The sequence below is a fragment of the Platalea leucorodia genome (assembly GCF_965183815.1).
Source record: "Platalea leucorodia genome assembly, chromosome: 4".
In the NCBI taxonomy this organism is placed as follows: Eukaryota; Metazoa; Chordata; class Aves; order Pelecaniformes; family Threskiornithidae; genus Platalea; species Platalea leucorodia.
Window position 1 is genome coordinate 78,584,755 of NC_138826.1, and position 12,342 is coordinate 78,597,096.

A 12,342-nucleotide genomic window follows, 5' to 3' on the forward strand; every position below is an offset into this window, starting at 1 on the left:
CTCCAAGGCTAATAACTTAGTTTTTTAAGTCTTGCATATAATAGAGTTATTGTGAAGTGGAAAAGGAACCCAGGGGCATGGCTTACCAGGTGCTATGCTGGTGTGTTATCCTCATCATTTGCTGTTGCTCTGGGAGACAGTAAAACTTCTCCTGCAAATTCTGATGTGTGGGTTTATTTTTTCTTCTTTACAGTTGTACAACAGTGTGGAAAAATAATGCAGGTTTAAAATACCAGGAGCAGGGACTTGCAGAGCGGGCTGTAAGTGGGAAATGATATCCTGGTACAAAAAAGTAAAAAACTACAGACTTGTGATGCCTTCCCACCTTATACCACCATACATCCATTCCCACTGTGAAACTGGTATTTTTAAACATACCTTTGGTAGATACCATCATTTCTAAGTGAGAGACTTTCTGAATGTTTGAATAAAACAACAGTTCTCTGTGTTTCCCCAAGGTAACATGATCATATTCAGGAGAAAGCATTGGCAAAGCAGAACAGATTAATCCTAGATACCTAGATAATTTCTGGTTTTGGTCAGGACTGTTGGTTCTGCTCTGAAGAGCTGTAACAATCCTCTTAATATCAACTACTCAGGGAATATTTACATTACAGTGACTAGTTCAATGTATACCTATCTATTTCCAGCAAGAAATATTTCACATCACATCATCAGCTGTGATAATCATAGCCCAAACACTTTTTATCTAAAAAGCAACAAAGTTAAAACAAATCAAATAAAAAAAGAAAAAAAGATAAGACAGACTTTTAGCTGAAGTAAATGACCAAGCAGTACAAAGCAGGATGCAGGACAAAAATTTCAAGTGCTGATGAGTCTAAACTCATTGAATGTTGACTTAGAGATCTGTGGAAAAGAAATCCATGGTAAAATTAAGAAAAAAAAAATGTAATTAGCAGTAGCACATTCTGTTATTCAGCTATGATTAAAACAATGAAAGAGACTCATCTACGTAATTTAAGCTGTACCCCTCATAATAACTGGATTGTTTCCCATGTCCTGATATTGTGCATGTAGCTGTGTTACACTATGGGCAGAATCTACATCTGTATCACAATTCTGGCAGTGATGACTCAGGAAACCACACCCTGTGTGTACGCCATGTGTTCTCATGGCAGTTCTTATAGCTCAGGCTCAAATAAAAGAGAGCTGGGGTCATGTCTGTCACTGACCAATATATTTATTTGGGAGAGGCTTATTGTTAGGGAAATACTCTTCTGAACTGTGAGTGACCTTTTCTACCTCCTCTTGCAAATGTGTTATTACTAGCTAGCATACAAAATTAAAACCAGATATGCTCAGCTTTATATGTACTCAGTGAAACCACGTACAGAACACACTGCTTGCTTTTCTCAGGATGATCTGAAAGAGGCGTACATTAGGGAAAAAACACACATGAAATACCATTTTAAACTATCTTCTCACCTCTCTTTCAGTTTTCCTGATGGAGAGGTGCTATCACAGATGCTGATACGCTTCTTGGCACTGTTTTAATACTTAACTGATTGTGGAAAGAGTTGAATGCTCAATTTTCCTCCAAGAAACAGACTGAAGTGTAATTCTGGAAATATTAAAAGTGCATTAAAATGCACTGAATGTTAACTATAGGATACGCAATATAAAAACTTGTGGTTTAGCAGCAACTGTGGTCTTCTGTTTCTGAAAATAGCATAATGGAGTTAGTGAACAAAGATTCTCTGGTAATAAATATAAGTAGATATTATATCTATATTTATACAGCCCATTCTACCCAATTCACTGCATAAACAGGCAGCACTTTAAGTCTGATAAGTAGACGGTAAACAGATGGAATGATAAGATTCATTCTGATATCTGTCATATCTGAAATCCTTTCCATTAGCTGCATTATTGCTCTGACAGTAATGGGACTTTCTTCTCCCTTTTTATGTCATGGTAGGTTAATCAACAAGAGAGTTAGCAGTAATGTAAAATTTCAGAGGCATAAAAAGACCACCTGTTACAGGTAACAGCTTTCATGGATGCCTTTCTCTCCTGACTGTGTAGAGAGCTAATATGCTTAGAGTTACCCTGTGTCTAGATATCACAATTGTTTTGAGAACTAGATTAGCACCTACATAGTAGGCAGAATGAATATGGTCCATGATCCCTAACTGCAGGACTTAAGAGTATGATGCTTCAAATTTCTCCCCTTCCATACTAGGCTATGCTTACCAAAAAAATAGCTTATATCTCTGCCAAAATGAGGTTATTATCAGACAGAAATCTAATAAGTGCACACTGTAAGACTAACAGGAAAGAGGTGATGATATGCATATTTTCATTAAGCTGGCTTGCCTTCACTGTATTGAGTCATAGAAATTTCTGTTCAGGAAAAACTGGTTAGGGTGGTTGTATGATGATGGGTAAGGTATAAAAGTATCCTCAGAATAAACAAAATCAGGAAAAAAAAAGCAAACAAAACTGATAATGTTAGTTTTATGTGAATATCTTGTTCTTCACAGCTTTCAAATGGAAGGGTTGTACTTATTCTCGGGTATGAATTATGGATGTTAACAGAAGCTATATATATCTCGGCAATGAAATAACACTTGTATTTGTTATGTAGGCCTTGTTTAACTTTCACTGTTTCAGAAGTTCTTGATCTGTTTGAGTACTGCATTGTATTTTCTTCAGCTTACTAGATTGGCCATCAAAAGACATCAAAAGACACTAGAAAGGAATAATCATTTTAAGATGTTTCATTCCTAAAATAATTTCCCTAGTGATCATCTGAGATCTCCTTCATTATTACTCCACAGGCATTGATCCTTGTTAACAACAAAATCAGCAAAATAAGCCCATTAGCTTTTGCTCCTCTGAAGAAGCTGGAAAGACTTTACCTGTCCAAGAACAACCTGAAGGAACTCCCAGAAAACATGCCGAAGTCTCTTCAGGAGATACGGGCTCATGAGAATGAGATCTCCAAGTTGAGGAAAGCTGTCTTTAACGGACTGAATCAAGTGATTGTCTTAGGTACGAGCATAAGAAATTATAACAAAATCAACTCAGTGTTTTTTCAAGATGTTGTTTTTATTTGAATCGGTGATTTTATGTAGAAAACCAAGAAATGCTCCAATAAATTGTACCTCCAAATTAGCTTTGACCTGAAGGATATAGGTACCTACACTGCAGCACAGCTCACGACCATGTTTTGTTGGCAGAACTAGGCACCAATCCAATCAAGAGTTCAGGCATTGAAAACGGAGCTTTTCAGGGGATGAAGAGGCTCTCCTACATCCGTATCGCGGACACCAACATTACTAGCATCCCAAAAGGTAAGAAACTGAATTAATATTTCAGAGATTTGCACAGGTATAATGTAGTGACTTCTAGTCAGCTGGGAAAAAAAAAAAAAAAATTATGGAAGCCTTTTGAGTCAGTCTTTAGAGTACCCATTACTTGATTACTTCATTTTTTGGTCAGTTGACTTTTACTGGTTTGGAAAATTTTGTTTTTCTATTATGAGAACCTTCACAAGAGATGCACTGTCAAAAGTAAGCCATTTTATGTTATTTTGCTTTTCTTGTCTCATAGCTGAAATATAAAGTAGAAGAATGTTTCACCCTCTAACTCTGGTTGGTGAGCCTGATCAACATTACACAGATGTAAACTCATGTAGAATTAACTGCAGTTCTAGAAGCATAAAATCAGCCCTCCACAAGTTTGTGGGTTTGAAGTAAAAAATACTATTACTATACAAAACAGAAACATTTGCTATTTTTAAAAGAAGTTCATTGCAAATTGCTACAAAATAAGAATAACTTCAACATAACCTATTAAAAAAACAAAACAAAACAAAACAAAACAGAATGGTTCCAGTCCAGAGGAAATTATACTCAATTTATTCGTACTTCAGAGGCAGATTGTTTTGAAATAGCTGAAAACTTTTTGAAAGTTAATACTAGTTGTTATTTCTTTCTTCCCACATTTCCTGTTTTGGATGTTCCTTTGAGGGACCTCAGATAGTTAAAATATTTAGTTCCAATTTTTTTTTTCCTGATAAACAGAATTTGCAAACTAGTATGTGCTCTACCTAAAATAACATTAAAATTCTTTTACCTCATCTTTATAATCTCATTTTCTGCTGCTGTTACTTGTTAAATATCTAGGTGCCAAATGTTTGAGGATTTATGCATGTGTATAGTCTGGCTAAAATGAAGGCTCTTTCACCTATGCTATTATGTATGTCCCATTTACATAATCATGAAGACTAGAGTTCATATCTGAGAAGAATTTCATTTAGCTATTTTTTAAGAATTAACTGTTCTATGACGACCTTAGGAGCTTGGTCTTATTTCATGCTGAATAAATTGTTACTAGCTGTTTTTAGTTGACCTGATTGTGAAAGTTTCTTGTTTAATTCAGTGAATTGTTCTTGGCTATGTCTAGTAAAAATCTTTTTGTTACTGTAAAAGAGCCTCAGTATAACACGAGTCCTTTAAAAAAGGATAATAATCCAGTTTTATCAGAAGTAATTTGATGGTGTTCTCTCTTTCAGGCCTTCCCCCATCCCTTACTGAACTTCACCTTGATGGCAACAAAATCAGCAAAATTGATGCTGAAGGTCTGTCCGGACTCACCAACTTGGCAAAGTAAGAATTAATTTCTTCTTTTCACATAAAATATTAGTTGAAATTGTAACCACCACACACACAATTAGAAAACATCATTTTGGGCTTCATAAGCATTATCATTATTGAGGTAGTACATAACTTACCAGGAAAACTTCGAAGGACTTGTGTACTGACTTAAGAGAACAAACCACTTTTTTTTTCTAACACTTTCCAGCTGTTTTCAATTATGAGTGATGTATGCCGAGGACAACTGTTTCTTTGATTAAAAAAAAAAAAAAAAGAAAAAGATAAAGAGAGCAATTAGATTTTTTTTAATTATGTCATGCTTCTTTCATTGTATTTCCATCTTTGGTTTATGCAGTTTTCTTGGGACACTGCATTGCTCATGCAATTTGCCCTGGAAACTGAGGAAAAAAGCATATGGGAACCAAAACTGCTTGCAACAGTGTTTCCTTTGTTTTTCAAGAAAGGCAAGTCTGCAATGAGTCCAGGAACATGACAAAAAAAATCATCCAATATAAATGAAAAAGTGTCATTTTTTTCAGAGTAATTGTACCTTGCTAATCTGTGAATATGTTGTTGAATGAACTTCTCTAACTGTAGGAAAATGTAAGGAGAATTCCCAAAGAGCAGTTATAGACATGCAGAATTATTTGTGAATTAGTTCACATTAGATAACATACTAAAATAGTAAAATGGACCTTTACTACAAGGCATTTTAATACTACAAGACTTTAAAACTTTTGTATGAAAACAGAAGTGTAATTGATCTAAAAGACCATTAATCAGATTACTGGATCTAATTCCTGGATCTTCATCTTATTCATTCTGCTTATCATAATGAAGGCAGAAAACAGAAATCAAAGAAAGATAACTGAGCAACAGGAATTAAGTTTACCACTGTTTGTTTATAGTAGCCTGGGCAGCAATTTAGTGCAATGAAGTATATAGTAACTTAACACGTATTTTGAATCTGGCAGTTCCAAGTGATAAATATTAGAACAGCCTCCTAGGGCTTGTAATATAAGACATTTCAACTCATGTTCATATTTGATCACAAATTCATCCCTGCTCAAAAAAAGTCTGCTCCTGGATTTTAATGAAAACTTAAAAATACCATAATTATGGGTTAGGGGACTATGAAGCAGTTATTGTTTATGACAGAGGCTTAGTATAAATTGTAACATCCTCCAGAGAAATGATAAAGAAAACTTCCAAAACCAAAACAAGATCATAACTACTCAGGTAGAGAGTAATTTACTTTACCAGAGGAGGGAGGTGTGAGGTGTGTCAGCTGTCCTGCAGATGACAGAGTTTTTCGGCTTTTTCACATTCACACTTGGAAAACACTACAGGCAACATCACATGGACGATATTGTTGGAAGTCCTTCTTAAGAAGTAAAGTTTTATGCAGCAAGAGCTGATGGACTACTAAAAATATCTAACCTTGGGCTGCTTCTATTGTGGCTGTACTGTACAGAGAAACAAGATGCTCTGTTGATCGTGGTGTGGAAATGTGGAGCTGCTCAGAGCAGGCACCAAGTTTTAAACTGCTCTCTGTGCTTAAGCAGGCAAACTAAGCATAGCTAGAAATCCTGTTTTGCAAAGTTGAAAAGAAAGGCAGAATACAGATTGGTGAAAAAGGAGATCATTGGACACAACAGAGCAGACAGATGAGGAAGGAGGGAGCTATGGGAGAGCTCCAGGACAGCATACTGAATAAATCTAAGGGGCAGGATGCCCCTTATGCTACAGAAACAAGCTACCCCAAACCAGCTTTTATTTACACATCTAAGTCTTCAGGAATATCAGTAGAGGGTCAGACCACTCTCCTCCTGGATCATGTCAACTCATGCTCAACAGTCTAATAGCTGCCCTAAAGCACAGTTAGACTTTGATAAACAGGTCATTTTTCTAACTGTGTTAAGGTGTTTTGAACTGTAAAATGTCCCTCACAAGAGCTCGGTGTAGATCTACTGCTCATTCTCTTTTGAATTCTTGAGTTCCAGCAGACCACCAATATTTGTCCTTTTTGTTTGTTTGTTTTCCTTGTAAAATTACTCCTTAGTCTTTCAAAAGTCTTCATATAGTGCTGCAGTGAAAAAAATAATAATCTCATGAATGTAAACCGAACAAAGACTTTGCTGGTTATATGCAGGAATGAGCTCCACAGGAGGATATACACATTACACAACTGATGTTAGTAATGTCTATATACTATTAAAGTTTACTGAAAAGATCTAGCTTCATACAGTGGAAGTTGCATCAAGCCCAGAATAACAATGATGTTGAGCAGCATGAGTTTGTTTAAAAAAAAGTGGAAATGGGCCATCAGAGATGTTGGAGACAAAAGAAGGTGAAAAAATATTTGAGAATTTCTTTAATTTTCAGGTATGTTTTTGATTATGCTCTTCAATGATTTAAATCACTGTGACTAGATCACCTAAAATACTGGAAAAGTGTTACCTATTCACTAATATAAAAGGAAGTAATATGCCAATATACTAAGCAAAAGTGATTTTTCAAATTCTTCCCTTTTTTTTCCCATGGGAAAAAGAAGAGAAATGAAGACCATATTCTTTCGTAACACTCTTAATCACTCTGTGTTTTGCACACCAATATTGACTTACTTCATTTGTAAACATAGCCCCGAGTGACTGAGCGTTTGTTTGTAACACATTTAGATGAGGTGTAATTACATATAATTTCACTGCTTGTGGGAGTCGGATCCACTTTTCTACAGACTACTCCAATTTTACTCTTTACCTAAAAGACTTTCCCTGCATGAGTTAATGCAGAGTTGGATCTTGTCCATCCCTATGCTGTGTAAAGGGGTTACTTTTGTTTCAACAGACCAATATGAAAGTTGGACCTGCTTATTTTCATGCTGGTCTCCCTAGGTGTGACATATCTGCTTGTAGACCTGCATACATAGCGAGCATATATTTAGATATGTGCCAACCAAGAATTTATAGCCTTCTGCCATAATGTTTTTTTCTCCAATCCTTTTAAAGACATTCACTATGAGCACTCATCACAGAAGTCCTTTGTAGACATTCTGTAGATCTTCAGACCAAATTGCTCTGTAGGATCAAATCCCCCAAGGTTTTCTAAATCTTGGCGTACTCTACTCAGAACGAATTTTGTTTTAATAACTAACTTTTAAATGAAAATTGTTCCTGACCAAATTCTAGCAAGATATGGGATACTATGAACAGATTTCTAAGTGAAATAAATCTCTGTTGATGTCAGTGGGAGATCTCATTAAGCTCTCCTTTGTCATTTAATAGTTTGTCAACATTGTAATGCTTAAATGAGTATGATGTGACTATTTGTATTATATATAATACTAGTTAACGAGATCTTTCTTTGATGGTTTATTTTTAAATGGAAAATTATAAAATGCACTTCCATTCTTGGACAGCATTATTTCTGGAAACATCTCTGCCATAAAGATCAAACAAGAATTTTTAGTTCTGTGATGTTATACTAGGTCCAGATTCTGACTATTGAAGCTGGCACAAGCCACAAAGAATTACAGGTGAATTATTCACAGAATACTGTGAATAAGACTTTCTTTAAAAGTACTCATCCATAGCAAATTATTTTATCACAAGGATTCTGATTACCTATATTAAATTCTTTAATTGATTCAGTTATTAATAAATCTCAGAGCATTTTTTCCCTCAAAATTAAAAAAAAATTGCTTAAAGAAAAAAGATAAAGCAAACTAGATGAAGTAAATTTAGCCTTTATAGAAATAATTTTCTCAAAGGACAACGCTCCTGATGATGACAACTGCAGAATTACCACTGAATTTCTTGCTGCAACACAGAGCATTGTAACTTATGAGAGTCTCTTGAAAAAATTCTGTAGTTTGGTAATTGCAAACCAAAGTAGCGTTAACACAGAAATACACAGATAGAACCAGATGTTCCAAATTGGACATAAATTGTGCTGGTAAACCCAGCATGTATATATTTATATATATATATATACCCAGCATGTATATTATATTTTATATATATATACACATATATATTACCCAGCTGGTAAACCTGGATGTATAAAACAGGAAGGATGATTTTGTGATGAAAGCTCTAGACTGGAACTTAGGAGAAATGTGTATGTCCCACTTCTGTGTCCTGCTGAACAGATCATTATGTGTGATTCAGCTCCTGTTTCCAGTCTGTAACATGTATCTAACTACATCAGTATCTTAGAAGGATGTGGTGAAGATTTAAACCTAACAGTTCTGGTCACCCTGGGTTATGTAGTTTGACAAAGAAAGTTACAGCCAGTGCTCCTGAAGTCATGCAAGAAACTCTTATTCAGCTTTTAAAGAAAGACTGGTGCCTATGGAGGTACACAGTACGTATTTACAGTGGGATTAGTCACATAGCTCATGAAAGTATGCAGTACCATGGACACAAGTTCAATGATATCATGAGAATTATGATAGTTCACATCAGATGTCGAACTTATTCAAATATGTTTAACTAAACTAGCTCTCCGTGGTCACTCTGTACCTCATGCATAATTCTGAAAATTAGCCTGGTCTGATCTTCAACAGTAATGTAGAGAAATAACCAACACAAGAAAGATGGTTATATGGGCAAGTTTAATATATTTTCTTGTTTGTTTTTTTCAGATTGGGTCTCAGCTTCAACAGTATTTCTTCAGTCGAAAATGGCTCTCTTAACAATGTACCTCATCTGAGAGAGCTCCATTTGAACAACAATGAACTTGTCAGAGTACCTGGTGGGCTGGGTGAACACAAATATATCCAGGTAAAGTTTATCATACTGCCGCAGAGAGCAATAGCTGAAAGATTCGAAATGGTATTTGTGTGGTTATTCAGTCTTGAACACAAACACATACAGTATTTGTGCAAAAGACAACTTGATGCAAGTTTCGTAAACTATTAAATAAGCATGGAAAAGTTGCATACAACAGGAAGACTCTTATTCTGATTTTTGTGTGGATGTGGCTGTGGAGGTGTATAGATCTGTAGGTGTGCATTTGTTATCTATGTGTGTCTGAGAGGACACAACAAATATGGGATTATTTCTGTACTTTGATTTCCTCTTAGCTCAAAAAACGCTTTCAAAGAGCATTTCTTCTGTTGAATTTTTTTTGAGTTCTACTCAGTGACATTTTGCAACCATTCCCAAGAACCTTCCCTTTGGTATCTCACAAAGCTGTGCCTTCAGGAGGGCACAGAGATGCAATATGCATTTCACATCAGCAGTATTTTTGAGGTCTGTGTGGCTGGATAGCTAGAAATATGGCCTCTTGGAACCAATTAAAATCTGTCTTCACTTGGACTAAGATTTTACAGGAAAGAAAGCTCCCAAAGAATGAAGACTCCCAAATGTAAATCACCACTTGCATGTAGCTTGGGAAAATTAATCAGAAATAGTGACTGTGGAGCAAAGTAATTTTCATCAGCTATTTTAAATCATCATTAGTGATTACTTTGGCTCTGAGTCCTGTACTGTTGCACTCATGAGAGTGAAAGCCTTAGAGCTGGAGAGAAACCAATTAGCACCAAATACATTCTTTATATACAGCCCATGCTCCTGAACCACAGCACTGTACTAATAATTTCACATCTTTGACTCCTGTTTTGGTTACAGTATGACTAAATGATATAATGTTATTAGATTTCCTTCCACAGTTTCTGCTCTTTCTGTAGAAATTATTTCTAACTGGGTATACTCTAGGTATTTCAAAAGGTCAGCACAATCAAGCATTTGTTTGAAAAAAGGATATATTGTTACTCTGTATAACATTGCACAATACATACCAAGTATTTGACATCAAATAATTTATCCTATTTGCCACAGTAGCTCTATGTCTCACTTCTGTACTTCTATGCTTTTCAGGTGGTCTATCTTCATAACAACAAAATTGCTTCAGTTGGTATCAACGACTTTTGCCCTCTTGGCTACAACACCAAAAAGGCCAGCTATTCCGGTGTGAGTCTCTTCAGCAACCCCGTGCAGTACTGGGAAATCCAGCCCTCTGCTTTCCGATGTATCCATGAACGTTCTGCAGTACAGATTGGAAATTACAAATAGATGTCTAAAGATGGAGTTCGGTTGTGTTTCAGCAAAAGTACCTGTTGTAATAGGCCTGTTCAAAAGATTGTTGCTAACAATTAATGCCAAATACCGGAAACTTCACTTTAAAGTGGAGATGATCCATTGATGTAGAATAAATGAATCATTACAGATGTACAAGGTCAAGCATACCATCAAAAAGAATTGCCAACTGTGCTTTAAACTGACTTATTTCAGCCTTCTTTTCCAGCATGCTTTCTGTGGTATTTTTCAGTTTGCTGAATGCTACAGGTTTTCAGATTCCACTGTATATGAGATTCGGAGTAAATATTTGTCAAGCTATAATATAAAAAAAAAAAAAAAAAGATAGTGATGATTGAGGTTATTTTTATAGCCACACACAAAAAAAATAGTAAAGGGAAAAAAAAAGACTCTCAAATCATCTTGAGGCTTGAGAAGGTGAGAGTTACCTCCTTTAAATTTATTTCAAGCCCTGGAGGTTTAAAAATATCCACTATAACAGTAAGCTAATTCTGAATGTATCTATTTAGCAGAGGCAAATAAAGTTGTTGCTAATGTCATTATTTTGGGAAAAATAAAATAAATTCGTATTGTACACATAGTTCTTTACTGTTTGCCATTCTTCTAGAGCAATGCTATTCAGGATTAGCCTAACATAATCCTATTGAACAAAATAATGAGTAGTCTGCAGTACAAAACCTGTAACCTATATCTGGAGCTCAATGACTAAATTTCTCTAGGGCAAATCCCTCTCACCTTAGTCACAAGAGCAGTTTTAATGACTTCAGTGAGACTGCCTTGCAGAGTATGGTATTAGGGTTTAGTCATTGGTATCAAACCATGTATATATCTAAGCCAAAAATAATAGCAGTTCACTGTTCACTTGTTCTGCATTGTACATTTGTCAGCATCCTTTACTGTTTTTGATTTTTAAACAATGTTTTTAATTGTCAAGTAGAGATATGCAAGCTCCCCATCTGATTAATTTGTGAAATTTAGATTATAAGCAAAATCATAAGTATAGCAAAATATCAAGTGAAATAACTGCAAGGCCTAGCTGGACATTGCTGGGACATCATTCGTAGAAGTATCTTCTTAGAGTGATTTGAAGCCCTCTGCAAACTGGGATTCTTCAACCCATACCAGTGGGTAGCAAGCACATCAAAGGTAGGCTGCACATTTCTACTGTCAATCTACAAAGCTAAACATATACTCAATAAAAATGTCACCTTAAACAAATCTTCTGCAGCCTCTTAATACTCCAAGGTCAATCTCTCTAATTTGTAAAACTTATATGTCATTTATATTAAAGAATAATGTTACACAGGCAAACTCCAAAGTGTTTGTCTTTATTTTCTGTTTTGATAGCATAATGTAGTGTGTCAGAACTTTAATTATGATTAAGTCTTGAAAACTGAACATCTTTGACATGGTGATAGCTAAAGTAAGAGCAAGCTGTGTGAAATTCTCTTGCCTCAAGAAACTTTTTCATGCCTAGCACTCATAGGTATTTTTTTCTAGAAAATGAATATATTCTCTTTATAGGTGTCATTTATTCAGGTAGTAAATAATTGGAAACAATTATGAATCACTAAAGCCATTACACAGAAAAAACATGTTTGCACTTTTTTTAGCTATAT

At 35.3% G+C, this 12,342-nt stretch overlaps 1 protein-coding gene across 1 annotated transcript in view; it reads left to right on the plus strand.

The window, feature by feature from the left end:
- Positions 1–12,034, plus strand: part of DCN (decorin) — a 40,133-nt gene extending 28,099 nt beyond the window's left edge. The window contains exons 4-8 of the mRNA XM_082308385.1: positions 2,802–3,015; positions 3,204–3,317; positions 4,541–4,634; positions 9,268–9,406; positions 10,505–12,034. Of these exons, the coding sequence (XP_082164511.1) occupies positions 2,802–3,015; positions 3,204–3,317; positions 4,541–4,634; positions 9,268–9,406; positions 10,505–10,699 (756 nt within the window). The 3' untranslated portion in view covers positions 10,700–12,034. The remainder of the gene's footprint in view (positions 1–2,801; positions 3,016–3,203; positions 3,318–4,540; positions 4,635–9,267; positions 9,407–10,504) is intronic.
- Positions 12,035–12,342: the final 308 nt, after the last annotated feature.